At 40.6% G+C, this 19,381-nt stretch overlaps 1 protein-coding gene across 1 annotated transcript in view; it reads right to left on the bottom strand.

The window, feature by feature from the left end:
• LOC126183190 (phosphonopyruvate decarboxylase-like) overlaps positions 1-19,381 on the bottom strand; it is a 109,424-nt gene that overhangs the window by 18,482 nt on the left and 71,561 nt on the right. Inside the window, exon 8 of the mRNA XM_049924933.1 lies at positions 8,219-8,416. Within this exon, the coding sequence (XP_049780890.1) occupies positions 8,219-8,416 (198 nt within the window). The remainder of the gene's footprint in view (positions 1-8,218; positions 8,417-19,381) is intronic.

The raw sequence follows: 19,381 nt of genomic DNA, 5'->3' as shown, positions 1-19,381 counted from the left end.
ATTGGATGGTAGTTTTCTATTTTATGCCTGTCTCCATTTTTAAATAGTGGCCTCACTTTTGAGATCTTCAGTCACTGAGGAAACAAACCTTCACTAAAGGATAAATTTGCAATATGTGCTAAAGGTTTTGCAATCTGCACTGCAGTTCTTATTATGATTGAAACTGGTACTTCATCAACATCTGCTGCCATTTTTGGTTTTAAGCTTCTAATCTCTCTAATTACTTCCTGTTCATTTGTTGAAGGAATATTCATTCTGCAGGCAACCCTTGAGGCATGTATTATTTTTTGGTTTGTGAAGTTTAAGTTTAGTGAATGTGGTACATTTAAAAAATAGTTATTAATATAGTTTGCCATTTCCTTCTTTTCTATATTGCAATTTTCACTGCTTTTGAGTATTATTTCTTCCTCTACTCCCAAGGTAGTAGTTTCATTCCTCACAATGTCCCATATTTACTGATTAAATTGTCATTGTACAGCAACGTTGCCTTTGCTATTGCCTTTCGGTATATTTTTCTGTATGTTTTTACATATTCTACAAACTGTGGATCTGAACAAGTATTAATTTCTTGGTTCAGTCTTTAAATGGTTACACTGGAAATCCTAATGCCTGTAGTTATCCAAGGTTTGTGTGCTTTTTGTTCTGAAGACTTGGACCTCACTAACTTCGTAGGGAAACACATTTCAAATTGTGGCATGAATATAGAAGAAAAGGTATTATATGCATTATTTGCACTTGATTCTGATCTCACATCTGTCCAGCTTTCATTGGTGCCGTCAAAATGTGTGCACTTTTCTTTAGAAAAAATTCTTTTATAAGTGTTGTGACTCACCGATCATTCAAAGCGCTGCCGCGCAATTACGCGCGTCCTCTACGTGCGGGGCTGTCTGCCAGCCATGCAGCAGCTGCGCCACCTAAGCGGCCAGCCGAGCAGCGGCCGCTAGACTGGGACCACCGACTCAGTGCTCATTCGAATGCTAACGTGTACACATGTCTTGCTTGTCAACTTACTCTGTGACTTATAAGTGTTGTGTCGTTCTGAAATATATGTGTTAAACTTGACGTTATAACAATTGGCGACGAGGATGGGATCCTGCGTCTTTGTCCTTTGCTGAAATGTGCTCACTTCTGTCTGTCTATTTTCAAAAGCAAACGCATGTGGTAGCCTCTCGTGTTGCCTTTTATCGTTGTCAAAAACAACCACATCAATCCTATCGCGCTTGGGCTGCTGAACTTCACGGCCTCAGTCGAAAGTGTCAATTTGTTACTGACGTTCACAAAGAATCCTATGCCGATTCCATGGTACGGGATGCTATTATCCGGTCGGCGCCCGACAAAGAAGTTCGGCAACGTGCCCTTCAGTTGGCGAATCCGACTCTAGATGAAGTTCTCTCCATTGCGCAGCCTCGGCCTAGCCGTAAACAACCCGCTAAGAAACTGCAGCAAAACCCCCGGCAACTTCCTTCATGTCCGCGGTGTTTTACGAAACATTCACGCGAGAATTGTCCCCAACGTTGGGCTGTGTGTCACAATTGCAAAAAGAAAGGTCATGTGTCTTCCGTTTGCAAATCCGACCGCATACGTGATGTTCATGAACATGACGCTGATTCTGGTTCTGTGTTGTCTGTCAATTGCAATTCTTCCCTTTCAGGGAAGTTATTCCTCACTGTCCAAATCCTTGGTCGAGATGTTCGCATGCAAGTGGATACCGGTTCTGCTGCCACTATAATTAATTCTCAGACGTGTCTTCAGTTGGGTTCTCCACTCCTGTCACCTGTCACTCGGCAATTACGGACGTACAATAAACAGAAGATTTCTCTCTTGGGACAGTTTAATGCTGAGGTATCTTACAAATCCGTTGTTCACACTGTTCCCATATTTGTGGTCGACCAGAGCAACGCAGAAAATCTGTTTGGTTTCGATGCCTTTCGCGTTTTTGTGTTCTCCATAGATGACTCTGTCAATATTGTCTCTGATGCTATTCCTTATGCTCAACTGGATTCCTTGTCGACGACATTTTCGTCCCTTTTTTCTCCTGGTTTAGGCCGTGCAAACGACTTTGAAGCTCATATCACGCTCAAACCCACTGCTCGGCCTAAGCTTTTTCGGGCTTGACCCATTCCTGTGGCCCTTCGTGATCGGATAAAACGGGAGTTGGATCGTCTCACTACTTCAGGGGTCATGCTTCCTGTCACTTCCAGTGAGTGGTCCTCTCCTGTCGTTGTAGTTGCTAAGCCAAATGGTGATATTCCTCTCTGTAGCGATTTCAAAGCCACTGCAAATGCTCAATGCCTCATCGACACTTACCCTATGCCCCGTCCTGAAGAACTGTTCACTAAACTTGCTGGAGGCCAGTATTTTTCTAAAATTGACATGTCGGAAGCTTATCGTCAACTTCCTCTCGACGCTGCTTCCTGGCAGTTTCTGGTCCTTAACACGCCTTTCGGCCTCTATCAATACCAACGCTTGCCATTCGGGGTTGCTAGCGCCCCTGCTCTCTTTCAGTGATTCTTGGAACAATTATTGCTCCCTGTCCCTGGGTGTATCAATTACATGGACGACATTGTTTTCACTGGCTCCACCACTGAAGAACATCTTCAAAATCTCTGCACACTTTTTCATGTCTTACAGACTGCTGGTCATAAGTGTAATCTTCAGAAATCACAATTTTTTCAGGCATCTATCACGTACTTGGGGTTTCAACTCTCTCGGGATGGTATTCGTCCGCTTCAGCAAACTGTCGCTGCGATCGATGCCCTTCCTCGCCCTACATCTGTTAAGGAACTGCAGGCCTTCTTGGGGAAAATAGCATACTATCACAAGTTTTTACCGTCTGCGGCTTCGGTGGCTGAGCCGTTGCATCGCCTGTTGCATAAAAACGTGCCTTTTCACTGGTCCGTGTCAAGCGAAGCGGCTTTCCAGAAATTGAAGACTATGCTGAAACAGGCCCCGTGCCTGGCTACTTATCGACCTGGCCAACATCTTGTTCTTGCCACAGATGCCTCTCAATACGGGGTTGGTGCAGTCCTTGCGCACCGTTTTTCTGATGGTTCGGAACAACCCATTGCTTATGCCTACAAAACGCTCACGGATGCCCAACAAAAGTATTCTCAAATTGAGAAAGAAGCTTTGGCCATTATTTATGCTCCTCATAAATTTGGTGTTTTTCTCTATGGCTCAAAATTTCATCTTGTTACGGATCGCAAACCACTTGTTTCCTTGTTTCATCCATCAACGTCACTTCCCGACAAGGCTGCACACCGCCTCCAGCATTGGGCTCTTTACTTGTCTCATTTCAATTATGAGATTCATTTCCGGCCAACGGCTCAACATGCAAATGCTGATGCTCTGTCTCGCCTTCCCATGGGTCCTGATCAGGCATTCGATAGGGACGAACTTTTGTGTTTCCACCTGGATGTTGCCGAGCAGCGGGTTGTGGACAGGTTCCCCATCACTGGGGACAGGCTGGCGGCTGCTACGGGTTCTAACCCTACCCTCTCCTGGGTTTTACGCTGTATTCAGAAGGGTTGGCCAGATTGCCCGTCCGCTAAGACTTCTGATCCGTTGTGGAACTACTACGCATTGTGCTACCGCCTCACGGCTAGGGATGGTGTTATCCTCCTCTCCACTGACAATGCTTTGCCACGTGTTGTGGTACCTGCGTCTTTGCGTGCTTCGGTCTTGCGCCTCCTTCACCAAGGGCACTGGGGTGTGTCTCGCACAAAATCTCTGGCGCGCTGTCATGTGTACTGGCCTGGCATCGACTCTGAAATAGCACACATGGTCGCTGCCTGCGGCCCTTGTGCATCACAGGCCGCTGCCCCGAAGTCATCTTTGTCACCGTGGCCTTTGCCTGAGCAGCCCTGGGAGCGCATTCATGCTGACTTTGCGGGACCCTTTTTAAGTACTTATTGGCTCCTCGTAATTGATGCCTACTCTAACTCTCCTTTCATTGTCCGTTGCACGTCGCCTACCACCGCGGCAACCACCAGTGCTCTCGCCCGCCTTTTTTCTTTGGAAGGCCTCCCCTCTACTCTTGTTACTGATAATGGTCCGCAATTTGCCTCTTCCAAATTTGCGGATTTTTGTGCTCGTCACGGCGTTATGCATGTCACGGCCCCGCCATTCCATCCACAATCCAATGGTGAGGCTGAACGACTGGTCCACACATTTAAGGCTCAGATGCGGAAACTTCTGACTTCTTCTGCTGCTGATGATGCGCTTCTCCAGTTTCTGGCATCTTACCGTTTCACCCCCATGGGCGACCACAGCCCTGCTGAGCTCTTTACATGGCCGACAGCCCCACACGCTACTTCATCTTCTGCGGCCTTCCACCTCACGGCCGCGGGTGCCTTCACTTGGCTGGTTCACCGCCGATGACTTCGTCTGGGTACGGGGATATGGCAGGCGGCCAAAATGGAGCCCGGGCCGCATCTTAAGACACCGAAGCAGACGCCTGTATGAAATCCAGACGGACACGGGTGTTGCAGTGCGTCATTTGGACCAGCTTTGGCCTCGTGTGCTAGCAACACCTGTTCCGAATGCCGCTACACCACCTTTGGCTCTACCTGACGCTCGGGATCTTGGTATCTCTCAATACTCACAACGCAGCCCTCTCACCGTCATCACGATGCCAGCACAAGAACGGACACCACCAGGAGACGTGCCCATGCAGGAACCGGATGACCATCCTCCGTCAGAACAAACCTACTCGCCTCCTCCTCCAACGGACGCCGACACATCGCCCATGTCTCCTGTCATATCAACTGGACTTGTCGCAATGGGCAGATTCGTGCATGGGGCCCCAGCAGATTCGACCCCTACGTCTCCTGTCATCTCGACCCATCATCATTGGGGAAACTTCCGTCCGTACGGGAAGCCTCCTCCTCGAGACTTTACAGTGAGTCAAACAACGCCTATGGATGTTGCCATCTCCAGGACACCTCCATCAAGACCAGTGCAACAATTTCAAAGGGGGGAAAAGTGTTGTGACTCGCGGATCATTCAAAGCGCCTCTGCGCAATTACGCGTGTCCTCTACGTGCGGCGCTGTCTGCCAGCCATGCAGCAGCTGCGCCACCTAAGCGGCCAGCCGAGCAGCGGCTGCTAGACTGGGACTCAGTGCTCATTCGAATGCTAACGTGTACACATGTCTTGCTTGTCAACTTACTCTGTGACTTATATGTGTTGTGTCGTTCTGAAATATATGTGTTAAACTTGACGTTATAACAATAAGTGTGGCAAGATGTTTTTTTCACATGCATTGGGGGAACAGTAAGCACAAGAGCATTGTGATCAGATAAACCAAGGTCAGTGTTATTTACCTCCACTTCATTGGAATCTGTTTGAGAATATATTATCTATGAGGGTCTGTGATGTGTGTGTTATTCGGGTAGGACCTATTACATGGGGTAACATGTTAAAACTCTGTAAAAGATTCAGAAATTTATCTTTAACCATATCATTACACATAAGATTTATGTTAAAATCCCCACAAAGAAGCACAGAAGCTTTTTCATTGTACCCAATGTTTAACATAATTTCTAGTTTTGAAAAAAATTTGCCTACACCTCCACATGGTGACCTGTACACAATCATTACTATCATTTTCCTTTGCTTACCATACAAGTCAATAGCAGCTGCTTCAAAATGCATTTCTACACTTAACTTTTCAATATCACATCTCCTTTTGAATTTTATCCCTGTTTTTGTATAAATACAGACACCACCACTTCTGGCATTTTCCCTACAGTAAGAGCTAGCTAATCTACAAGGGTGTATAATGATGTTGTTTAATTCATATTCCCTACACCAATGCTCCGAAAGACACAAGCACTCAATGTTAAACTCATCTAAAGCAACTTCTAGTTCAAAGTATTTATTTCTTAGAGACTGAATATTTAGATTGATAACTTGAAAAGAATTTGATGGGAGCCTAGATTTAGTTACACTTACAGTTTGTTTTATCAAACTCGTCGTAGAGAAGTTGGTTGTCTGCACATTTGTTGAAAGTTTTATACTGCAACTTTTCCTGTTCTGGGGTAGAAAAAATCCTGGTTCATTCTTGAAGGTTGTTTTGGTCTTAAGCTCATTTTTCCATTCTTCGGTGTGTCGTTTGTCACTGTAGGCTGCACTGATCTTGTTTTTCCATTATTCTTGCAACTACTTGGAATAGTGGAGTGTTTCCCTGAATTACTGATCTTGCTTTCAGACTTCTGTGTGCTTGTTCCAGCAGGAGTGAGCTGTACTGCATTTGTTATTACATTGGTTCTTGAAGCTGTTGGAGTACATAATTTGTTTTGGACTACTCCTTTAGCACAGCTTTCATAGTTAGAGAAGGTGCCGTGGCTGTTACCTTCGTATCTATGATGACAGTCCCCTTGTTACTGCGGGAGGCAGGTATAAAACCAGTGACTTGCACATTGCCAGCTAGCAACTATAGCCACCATGGACGATAATGAAGAGCCCTTAGCTATATTTATGAAATTGTCTGGCACATATCAGGCACATTAGGTGAGGAAATTAATTACACAGTGCTTTATTGGATTTGGCAGAAACCTTTTATAGGTTTGCTCAAAAGCATTCATTCAAAAACTAAATACTGCTGAGGTTAGTGATAAAGTGGTGATCTGGGTATAAATTCTTTAAAAAACACAGATCCCAGAGAATAAGACCAAAGAAATTGACAACCTTATTACATTTCTCACAAGGTCTTGTATGGGCACCACTATCATTCAAAATACATGTGAATGATTCAGGCACAGGTCACTGGTAATTATTAGAGTTTTGGTCATTCAATTACCATGGCAGAAAAGAATTAAGAGAGAGACTCTTCAGGAGAATATTTGCAGAATACAGAACTGGGTGAACAGTGTGACATCAATATAAATGAGTCAACAGATGAGGTTCTGTAGAAAAAGGCATAAGCCAATGTTGAACTATGTTTTATAGGGAGCTCTTTATTTATTCATGCAGACTGAGAAATTAAAAAAGCTGGGATACACCCGCTCTTCCCCATTCCTCAAAAATGAAAGAAATGCATTAGAATCTGTAAAAAGTATGATCTATAGGAAAAGTAATGCTCTACTTCAAGTGATGAACTACAGATGATAGTTAATTTTGAAGAATGCAGTGAAAACATGCAAAATTTTGTGTACTAGTGAAGTGGCACTGGAATAATCAAGCATCTGAAAAACGATTTATTATATTTTAGCCAATGTGTACATTACACTGTGTGGCTACATTGCGCAATCAGACAGAAGAAAGCACAAAACTGAAAAATGGCGAAAGAGTGAAAGACTAGATCATAATTTTAAAATGAGCATGGTTCACTGCAATAGGATAGTGGGATTTCCACATTTACAGGAAAGGTTGTGAGGGAATGGAACAATCTGCCCTTCTCTGATACATGATACTCTAGTCTTTCAAACAAAAACTGAAACTGTGTTAAATGGTGAATGCACAAATTTGATGGTTTTACTACTTGCACAATAGGTCACAGAGCACTTGCTGAAGCTTTGAAATACTAGTGACATGATCTCTCAATTCACAAACTTATTTATTCTCTTCTTTCATAAAATGTAAGGATTCTTCACTGAAATATGCACTTAACTGAAAATGGCCTAGATATCATGTGTACACTGTTTCATAAAGTTAATACCTGCCACATCACTGAAATTTATGGCATGTAAATGACGTTAATTGTTGATAGCTTTTGAAAAGTGAAAGCAAATGTTCCCTTCATCCATACTGCATTTTTAAAAGACATAATCTGATTTTTGGTGGTTAGTACCCATCTCGTTATTCATTATTTTGATATAAGAAATTAATCCTTATGCTTACGTGTAGGCATTGACAATCTCTTCTATAGTCCCAGGCATTTAACATCAATTACACCACAAATATCTACTACGGTATAGATAATTTTATCCTTTAATCTCTGTATATTGCTATATATTCAGTGTAAAGAGATAGGTTGCAATTGAAGTTTGACGTAAAAGCAGTTTTGGAAATCATAAAACTTCTGAGAGTAGGTCTATATTTGAAAACACTGTGAGACGAGTAAAACTTCTTAAAGAAGTTTATATATCTTTGTTGATGTTACAGTTACAGTAATTTCAACAAATAAGAAGCTTCTTTACTCACCAAATTATGCTACAATTCAGACATGCAAGTTAGTAATTGTTGTGTATATTATGATAATTTTGTACGCAACTTACTTGTGTGTATCCATTTCCTTTGCATATTTTAATTATGTCAAATTGTGGATTCCTAGCAGCTGTTTGTTGTCCTCCCACAGAATCATGTGCACCGTTATTAAAAATGATGTGTTTCATATTCTTTGGACTTGTCTGTCCTATTGTAGCAAGTGCACCCATATGCATTATCATGGCTCCATCACCATCTAGGCAGTATACCTGATGAAGAAAATTATTGCTCAAGTTTGTATGATTAATGCCTTAACAATGTCCTGTTGCTTATTCTAAAGGTAATAATTTAATGCCATATTGTCATGATTTATAATTTTATTCTAAACATCGTATTTTGGGTATAAAAACCAGAAAAAGCATTTAAGGTGTTAATGGATTTGATGTTCAGTTTGAATAACTCAATTGATTTGCTGGAATATTGTATGCTTTGCACACTTCACAAACATTGAGAGTAAAATTTCTTTTATGATTATATAGAAAGGACTTAGAAATTATGACCTGTAATTAAACAGCTCACGTTTTGAAAATAAGGGCCACAGATTTATTACATTATAAAATACCTAAAATTAATTCTCCTAGTTGGGGAAGCAAATCACAAGACATTTCTGAAGCTCTGATTTCAATATCAGTTTTGTCACTTCACTGTGCAAATAATATGGCACAGTATTATTTTTTGGTAAGATTTTTGTAATACAGTTTCACAAAATATTATAAACACTCTGAAGAGGTAAGTTCCATGGCCACAAACTACACACTTCACAATCATTGAGAGTAAAATTTAGATCAAAGTGACGAAATTTTAAAATAATTCACTAAGAAATTCATGCACATAACACACAAACTAGTCTTGAATTTCACACAAGTAAATTATGTACTGAGTTCCAGTCAACATTCTAAACAATAATATGCTGAAATTACTTTGAACTGTTTATTAGGACCATTGTAATTTTCCAGGAAATTAAAAACAATACATTCTATGCCAAAGAAAATGTTATTAATAACATGTCTCCACATTATTCCTATAATAATAAATACTAAAACTGTTTTCTTCCATCTTCTTATGCAATTACCGACATGGTCATTTGTGTTGTTATCAAATTGTGTCTTACAGAAAACAGTGACACATTGTGAAACACATATCAGAAAAGCATAACGTTTCTGGAAGATATGTCTTTAGATGCATAAATAAATGAAAAGTGTGCATGGATGGTACCCATCATATTTTATCAACATGATGTATTACGTAGGCTTACATGATGGATGGAACCTAGAACTAACTAACTACATCACTGACACTGTACTATTAGTCTGGAAAGCCACTAAAAGTTGGATTATGACTTCTTTAGTATTACTATCACATCTAGGCTGCCTCTATCAGGACTGATGAAGGACACTGTTGTGTTACTGAGTTCATATTGGATTAGTGAGCTGCATGCTGTGGTGTCATGTGAAGAAGATGTGGAAATTATAGGTAACATGAAGTTTGATACTATCTTCATATGGAAGGTGTTGAACTGCCCATACTGCCCATATTGCATCCCTGCTTATCAGCTGTGCTAAAAGTTTACGAGTTTTATAATAATTGCAGTCTTGTGTGCTACAATATGATGTAACAAGAATAATTGTTCTTCGTCATTTCAGTGCTGTAAATTGCTTGTCAAGATACAATACTTAACCACTAATGCTTCAAACGTGGGTGAGTGCTTGAGTGTACATTCCTGCAGATTCTCTTCACAAGTGATTAGTATGCTGACTACACACCATAATGGAACGGACAATACATCTGCACTCTTAAAATACATCACAGAGAATTATATGGCAAAGATAATTTCCAGTGTGGAGTTCCTAAATGGAGCATTCGATAAACATCTGCTTGTTTATATAAACATCCACTTATTTTGGCATCATTCATAGCTTTCTTTGGGTTTGAGAGTCAATTGATATTCTGATGAGAGCCATATTCCAGCACATAGCCTGGAGGAAAATTAGGGAAATGACTTACATGACAAAACTGGGCTACAATGAGAATCTGGGCTAGTAATAACTGTTTCAACAATCAAGAGCAAGTGAAAATGCATTGGAACTGTAAGACCCAAAGCGGTGCTTTCCTTTCAGTTCCTCCCCCCCCCCTCCCCCCCCTCTGAAAATACATGGCAACGTGTCCAGAATGCTAAGCCCTCCTCCACAACAAAAATGTTTGTGCCGCTTACCAGAAAGGTACTTTTGCAACAAATTTTTCCAGCTGAGTATGTCTGCAATACGACCATATCACAATCAGTCCTTGAAAGGAAAGGACAGCATGTGTATAAGGAAAGTAGTCTATCACAGCTACCTCAAATCGGTAATGGAGTACGGGCTTATATTTTGGGGCAGCTTGGAGCATATTTCTTGAATATTTAAACTTAAAGTATGTTAATTGAATCAACGGTGGTTTCTTGGTGAAACATACTAAATTAACTAAACAAACACTGTTTTTCCCCTTGCTTCACAATTTTATTGTTAATGTTACTGCACAACCTAGGTTTTGGGTTATAAGCCCATTTTCAAGTACATTACTGATTCCCAAAGATATTAATGCACAGATAAACAGGATGGCAAGGCAAAGATAACTATCCATAGCTTAATATACAATTATGTCATTGGTGTAATTCTACATTAAGCTATGGATCAATATCTTAAAAAGTTACAATTATGTCAATGACATAATTGTACATTCAGCTATGGGTCAATATCTTAAAAAGTTGAGATGATTATCTTTGATTGCTATCATGTTTATACACTCCTGGAAATTGAAAAAACAACACATTGACACCGGTGTGTCAGACCCACCATACTCGCTCCGGACACTGCGAGAGGGCTGTACAAGCAATGATCACACGCACGGCACAGCGGACACACCAGGAACCGCGGTGTTGGCCGTCGAATGGCGCTAGCTGCGCAGCATTTGTGCACCACCGCCGTCAGTGTCAGCCAGTTTGCCGTGGCATACGGAGCTCCATCGCAGTCTTTAACACTGGTAGCATGCCGCGACAGCGTGGACGTGAACCGTATGTGCAGTTGACGGACTTTGAGCAAGGGCGTATAGTGGGCATGCGGGAGGCCGGGTGGACGTACCGCCGAATTGCTCAACACGTGGGGCGTGAGGTCTCCACAGTACATCGGTGTTGTTGCCAGTGGTCGGTGGAAGGTGCACGTGCACGTCGACCTGGGACCGGACAGCAGCGATGCACGGATGCACGCCAAGACCGTAGGATCCTACGCAGTGCCATAGGGGACCGCACCGCCACTTCCCAGCAAATTAGGGACACTGTTGCTCCTGGGGTATCGGCGAGGACCATTCGCAACTGTCTCCATGAAGCTGGGCTACGGTCCCGCACACCGTTAGGCCATCTTCAGCTCACGCCCCAACATCGTGCAGCCCGCCTCCAGTGGTGTCCCGACAGGCGTGAATGGAGGGACAAATGGAGACGTGTCGTCTTCAGCGATGAGAGTCGCTTCTGCCTTGGTGCCAATGATGGTCGTATGCGTGTTTGGCGCCGTGCAGGTGAGCGCCACAATCAGGACTGCATACGACCAAGGCACACAGGGCCAACACCCGGCATCATGGTGTGGGGAGCGATCTCCTACACTGGCCGTACACCACTGGTGATCGTTGAGGGGACACTGAATAGTGCACGGTACATCCAAACCGTCATCGAACCCATCGTTCTACCATTCCTAGACCGGCAAGGGAACTTGCTGTTCCAACAGGACAATGCACGTCCGCATGTATCCCGTGCCACCCAACGTGCTCTAGAAGGTGTAAGTCAACTACCCTGGCCAGCAAGATCTCCGGATCTGTCCCCCATTGAGCATGTTTGGGACTGGATGAAGCGTCGTCTCACGCGGTCTGCACGTCCAGCACGAACGCTGGTCCAACTGAGGCGCCAGGTGGAAATGGCATGGCAAGCCGTTCCACAGGACTACATCCAGCATCTCTACGATTGTCTCCATGGGAGAATAGCAGCCTGCATTGCTGCGAAAGGTGGATATACACTGTACTAGTGCCGACATTGTGCATGCTCTGTTGCCTGTGTCTATGTGCCTGTGGTTCTGTCAGTGTGATCATGTGATGTATCTGACCCCAGGAATGTGTCAATAAAGTTTCCCCTTCCTGGGACAATGAATTCACGGTGTTCTTATTTCAGTTTCCAGGAGTGTATGTGCATTATCATCTTTGGGAATCAGTAATGAACATGAAAATGGGCTTATAACCCGAAACCTAGGTTGTACAGTAACATTAATAATAAAACATTAATAAGAAAACTGTGTAACAAGGCAAAAAACAGTGGTGGTTTGTTGAAAAAGTATCATTAGAAAGATGCAAAATGTAAAGTGAAGAAAATCATGTGACCCATTCCTGAAAAATAAAAGTATATAAAGTGTTCCCTCACTGCAAAACTATGAACTGATTATCTTTGTACTAAAAAAAAGTCTGATTTGTTTGTAGCAAATCAATCTCAACATCACTCCAAACCAGGAATCAAAATAATTTTAGACTGCCAGCTCACCATTTAAAACATTATGCTCAAACTCCACAGTATATGGGCACAAAAATTTAAAAGGAAGTAAAAGGAAAAAAATTGCTGAGCATTAATTTAGAAACAGTGAAAAATCTTATAAGGCAAACAGGTGCAGAAATTTTACTATTCAGCTGAAGAGTTTATGAAGGATGATCTGAACATATGAGCAGAAGGAAACACATACTTAGGATTTTATAGTTTGTTATTTAAAAAATATCAGTTGTGTTCAGTAAAATATATTATATTAATGACATTTTAAAAACTGTAAATGCATTTTTGTGTTTTCACAAGTCTGCCGTACATTGTCAGTGACTTGAAATTGTATGTTTTTGCTATACAGATCTAATTTTGGGTTTACAATTTCATACTAATTTCAGCTGAGAGGAAGACATCACAGAATTGCTGAAACATCTGAACAAATCTTTACTTGTTATAGGAATGTTGTTAGACATAAGTGATACAAAATTTAAAAAAAGACTTACATGACTTACTTTCATTCTATAATCTCATACAGGGTCATATTTTGATGCAACTCATCAAGCCAAGTTGAAGTTCTCTGACTCCAAAAGCATGTAATATGAATTATTCATGGTTTGAATTTAAGAAGGTCTTGCAGAGACCTCTACAAGGAATTTCAAACAAACAGCTCAGTTCATGAAATCAATAAAAGAAATTAGAATAAGCAGCCTAAAGATTTATATTCACACACTTTGACCCAGAAAGGTCCATTAATCAGTAACACTCATTTCCTATAACTTTTCAGCAGTTATAAAATGTTTAGTCACCAATAAAATGCAATTGTAAAGGAGCCTAAAGGATTTGTTGATGGTTAACTTTCCTACATAACTGAAGTTTTTAGTAGAACTAGTTAACATGTATACTGTTATTAATATCAAATAACATAAGTTTTCATAAAATCCCACTTCTGTACATGTGTGATGATATATGGCTACAATAGCATAAGAATTTTCTTCTGTACTTTAGTGAATATAAAAGCCTGGTGATAACTGGTCCACAGCATTTGTGAAATTTTTAAATGAAATCGTTCTGTTTCTGGCTGTTAAAACATTATTTATTGCAATAAATAATGTTTTAACAGCCAAAATTGTAATGATTTCATGCAAACATTTAGTGAATATAAATTTAAAAATCTGTGACAAGTTTAGAAGTTTGTTTTTAACTTTAAAATGAAAATATATTTCAAATTTATTACTTTTCCACATTCTTGAGGACAATTTCACTTTGGATCTAAGGACTGAACATGTGTGAGCCAGATCTTGAAGAAAAATTAGGTGACAGGTTCCAGGTCACAAGTTTTTTCAAGTCCAATTAATGTCCTAGCCAAGCGATAGAGGATGTAGGATCATTGTGCAAGGTTTTTACAAAGCTGGATCATGTTGTGGTAGTGGGAGGAGCAGAAAACAGTATTGATAGGGATCAGGGATACAATTTGTGTGTCCTGTTAATGATAGCATCTGCAACAAACCATACAAATGTTGGCTCAGTTCCTGCTTTCACGCAGTATGATTGGCCACAATTGAACAGCTCTGTCAGGAGGGTCAATATGGAGTTAGATCAGCTGCTTTCGGTGGCTACCTTGTCAGGCATAGGTTTGGTTCCTGTTGATGGTATTTGTAGGTGAGACTTCACAAGACGTGGCCTGGATCTCAGTTGCAAAGGGAAGGGTAAATTGGCTGGGATGATAACAAATCTTTAGGGGGGGGGGGGCACTGAAACTTATGGAAGTTCTTCTTTTTTAGGCTCAGTGTCCAATGATTCAAAATAGAATGAAATTAAGCTTAATCAGAAGATCAGACAGGTAGGTACTAGTGATATTAATATATCACAAGATTCTCATAAAAGTACAGTGAAAAATAACGTTAATATGTCACAAGATTCCCAAAAAAGCACAGTGAAAAATAACGTTAGTACATCGCATCAGAATATCAGGGGATTAAACGAGCTTTTTACCATTGGTTTTGCCTGCACACGTGTATACCACATGTATTGCACGCACTTCCTCCTCCTCCCGCTCCTCGTCCTCCTCCTCCTCCCACCTCTCTCTGTCAATATCCTCCTACCTCCTCTATCTGTACGTCTCTCCTCCCTGCCTCTCTACCCCTGTTCTCCCACTCTGTCCATCTCCTCCCATCCCTCTCTCAGTTCATCTCCTCCTTCCCCTCTATCTGTTCATCTCCTCCTCCTCCTCCTCCTCCTCCTCCTCCTCTCTCTGTCTGTCTATCTCCTCCTCACCCCTTTCACTGCCCGTCTCCTCCTCCCTCCTCTTTCTATGGCTGCACCCTATGCCACCCCCACTGCAAGGGGAGATAGCTGGTTCTTACCCCCACAGTACTTCTTTTCAGACATTAAGCAGTACATGTAACAAGTTTGCTTGAAATCAATCCAGTAGTTTAGTCATAGGGGCCTGGCCCCACCAGAATTTTGTGGTATAATTTCATTCTGCATATTTTTTTTCAGTTTCATATGAAACAGTTTGAGTATGACAAGTAGTAGTATGAAATGATTTTGGCATAGTATGGGTAACTATCAGTAATGAGGTGCAGTTTCCATAGTTCCATTACAGAAACACACAATGTTTCTCTAAGCTGCCAGTAGTGGGGCCAAATCTTGCTGCTACTCTCCATCACCCCTCCTCTCAACCCATTGTTCCACAGTGATGGACCTCTTCTCCTTTCCCCACCCTATTCAGCCGAGGGCCAGCACTTCGTGGCTCATACTGCCTCCATACCCTCAGCTCAGCAAACTACAGTTGTAGTGATGTGACCAAGTTGTTTCCCTTCCTCCACCTTACCCCTGTCCACAGCACAGCTTGGAGCTACTTTGGATGGTCCCACTGGATGGACTGGCTCATGCATACCCCTCATTCCCTGCACCTGAGCGAGCTCTGTTGTCTGTCACTTTACCACTTTCGACCCATCTACACCTATACACAGTGTCTGGGGCCAATTGGCTTAAGCCTGTAACCCAAATTTTCATCTACGTCACTTAACGCACCATCCTGTAGGCCAACGCAAAATGTCGCAAACAGTATATGTGGCCATCTCTCAGTAGTGTTTTGTACTCTGGAGCTTTTTGGTTGACACTCAAGAATTCTTACAGTGATTTTAAAATCAATAAAGTGGATTGCTTGCTACAAAATTCTACAATTTTCTGTATATGAAAGAGAAGCTAGAAACTAAGCAGTCATTCCCAAATCGTCCAGAAGGATTCATAATGTCTCAACCTGATGGAAAGAAGAAAATAACTTTCTGCAGTACATAGTTGCACTTAACAGTGAGTGAAGAGAAACAAAAGTTTGTTTCTATTGCATGTTATTTGGTGGTGAAAGATTGTGGACAACAATCAGCTATAAGGATTTAAAGTATGAGGTGTATTCATAAAGTAAGGTCCGATTAGGCATGAAATGGAAACCACTGTGAAAATCCAATGCAACTTTGCACAGATGTGTTGGGCAGTGTCTTTAGTGTACCTGTCATTCGCTTCATGTCACCCTTATCCGTCCAGAGTGCAAAATAATCAAGTAGAAATGCCTAAGACAACAGTGTCTCCTGCCAAGTATGTGGATCTCGTGAGAGATTTCACCTGAAGCTATGCAACCCACATTACATAGATGTCATGAATTTCTTTTTTCAAGACAATTTTCAGCCGCATTCTGCAGGGGCAATGAAGCGTTTTCGATGAGAAGTGTTTCATCACCCACAATACAGCCCTTAATTGGCTCCCTCCATTGTCATCTCTGTTCACGTGAACCACTAGTTATGAAGACACCATTTTGGCACAAACAATGAAAGGCAAACCAGTGTAGAGAATTGGTGGAAAGCACTGGCAGCTACTCTCTGTGATGAGGGTACTGGAAAGTTTGTACAACACCACGACAAATGTCTAAGTTGGAGTAGCAACTATTTAGAGAGGTAGCTGGAAAGTGTGGCTATCTGTTGGGAATAAAAAATTTTTGATTTTCATTTGTTTTTCATTTCGCAACTGATTGGACCTTACTTTCTGAACAGCCCTCATATTTAAGAGAACACATTAACACACATGAGGAAAGTGCACTACATTTAGAGGATGCTTGTAAATATAAAATGTTTGGCACCTTTAACAGTGCTTCTCAGATTGATTTAGTGTATAAAATGTCCATTCAGAAACATGATTAATTAGTTACAAAGGACAGACACATATTAAACAAGTAGTTGAGTGCTTAATGTTTCATACAACTTATGAGTTAGCACTAAGGGTTCAGCTAACTGTGGTAATTTCTTAGATTTATTATCTCTTTATGAAAATCTTGACAGTGTGTTAGTTGATGAATTAGATGGCTGTAATACTTATACTTGTAAATATGTGTAACAAATTATACAAAATGAACTTTCAGGCTTTATGTATCACGTTTACATTGAAGAACTGATTAAAGATATTAATGCTGCCACTTTCCTTTCTGTGCAGGCAGCTGGAATAACACATATTACATGCAAAAGTCAGTTTGTCATTATACTGAGGTACATCATGGGAAAGAAACCTGTTGAAAGGTTCCTTTCCTCTAACATAAATGATGTACATGAATGTTATATAACAACAGTTACAAATGGTTCCTTTATGAAGTTTATTGCCTTTTTATCTGGGCTCCACCAAAGAAAATGGGCATGAGCTGCCACTGATTCATACATCTGTTTTTATACATGTATATGAGAATGTGTGTGGTAAAGGACACCATTGTCTCACTCTTTGAGAGAAGGTTCTTGCAAATGGCATTCCATTTTGTACTTTGATTTTGCTGTGTTTGTATGTAATTTGAATAATACGCATTAGATGCTGAAGTACACCATTATTTCCTAAAATTTCCCATAATGTAACTCTGTTAGCTTTATCAAAGGATTATCATACTTGAAAGGGGGTATGTACTGGGATAGCTGTAGCCTCTGTTTTTCAACAATTTGGTAGACTGGAGAAACACTTCTAAGCAAGATTTTCTGATCTGAAACCTATTCTGTTGTTCTCTACAAAACATTTCTGAAAGTACCTTTAGTCTACTCATTATTAGCATCAGACATTTTCTATGAGATTAAGATTGGGTGTTTAGCTGGCCAATTGAGTGCCATAGTGTGTTTAAGTGTTTGTTAAAGCCAGACAGAAATGTCCACAGAATACCTACAATGAAGACTGCAATGTAAGGAGAGCTGCATAGTGAAATACTTCATTCCAGATTTACAGAGGAACAAAGAGTACGTTTCAAGTGAATTATGCCTACTTGTATTATTCAAAACTGTACACCCATGTAGTGAAGTGTATTTGAATGAAACCAACAATAACATTTCAAACTCTTAAGTACCTATGAATGAAGAAAACCTATTTCTCCACATTGAGGAACACCATCAGAAGTTAAAGACACTAGTTGTATTAGCAGACTGAAAAACAAAATGTTGTATAGAGTTTTTGAAGTCAATAGCAAAAGCCTTATTTTTTTATTTTTATTTATTTATTTATTTTTCCTTAAAAAAGATGGCGGATATGATGTAACCAATTACAGACCAGTGTTATTATTATCCAGATTCTCAAAAAATATCATAAGAATAATATATGAAGGACTATCAGATTTGCTGAATAAAAGTAAAATACTGTCCAGTGCCCAGCATGTCATTAGAAAAATCAAACCTACTGAAACCACAGTCTTTGTTTTTAGAAAGTGAACCTTAGTCTCATACACAGTGATGAATCAAACTGTGGGCTGTTTCTAAACCTTTTGCTGAGTAAATTATATTGTTATGGTATCCTGTTTATGACCAGTGACTAGTTCAACTCCTATCTGTCGGACAGGTATCAGGTATCAGTCTCAACAATCAGAAAAGTTAAATAAGGTACCTCTAGGCTCTTTGTTGTTATCAGTAGTTTTAAATGATTTACTGCCACAGTTATAAGCAGAAAATGCTGTGTATTTTGTTGACAGCACCATTATTTTTATTAAGTAACAAAATGTGCCCAACCTACAGTAGAAAATAGTAGTAATAGCAGAAGAGGTAGGAAAGTGGTTTTGTCATAACTGTTTGGTCGTTAATGGCAAACAGAAGTGTGAATGAGCTTCAGCCACTTAAGAAGCAAAGAAGAATCTGGCATAGTAATGGAATTTGGAAATTTTAGGCTTCAGAAGACCTCACACAAAAAATTATTATGAGTATGGATAGACAGTTATTTACAATGGGCAAGTTATGTAGAAACACTAAACACAAAATTAGTGCATGGTGTTACATCTTAAGAATGCTTAAGAAATAATACAATAATGAAACATTGTTGTCTACACATTATTCACTGACCTGCAGTATACTGTGGTCCTGGGTTCAGTTAGTTAGTTACTTGTTGCACAGATCATATTTGTCATAAATGGTATGATGTGGAATGCGTCAATAGAACAAATGCCTACAAGATATAGGTGTGTGAATGCCACACAAAATTATAAGTACTTACCTGTGCAATGAATATTTTTACCTAAGTGAGAATATCAGTCTGTAAGGCATCCGTGAATGAAAATATGCAAAATAATTTAATTTACTGAATGTCTCCAAAAGTTGGCAATTATTCTTATGGCAAAAGTGGCTCA

This window comes from Schistocerca cancellata, chromosome 4 (genome assembly GCF_023864275.1).
Source record: "Schistocerca cancellata isolate TAMUIC-IGC-003103 chromosome 4, iqSchCanc2.1, whole genome shotgun sequence".
NCBI lineage: Eukaryota > Metazoa > Arthropoda > Insecta > Orthoptera > Acrididae > Schistocerca > Schistocerca cancellata.
Note: the sequence above shows the minus strand (reverse complement) of the source record. Positions and strands in the feature narration are given on the sequence as shown.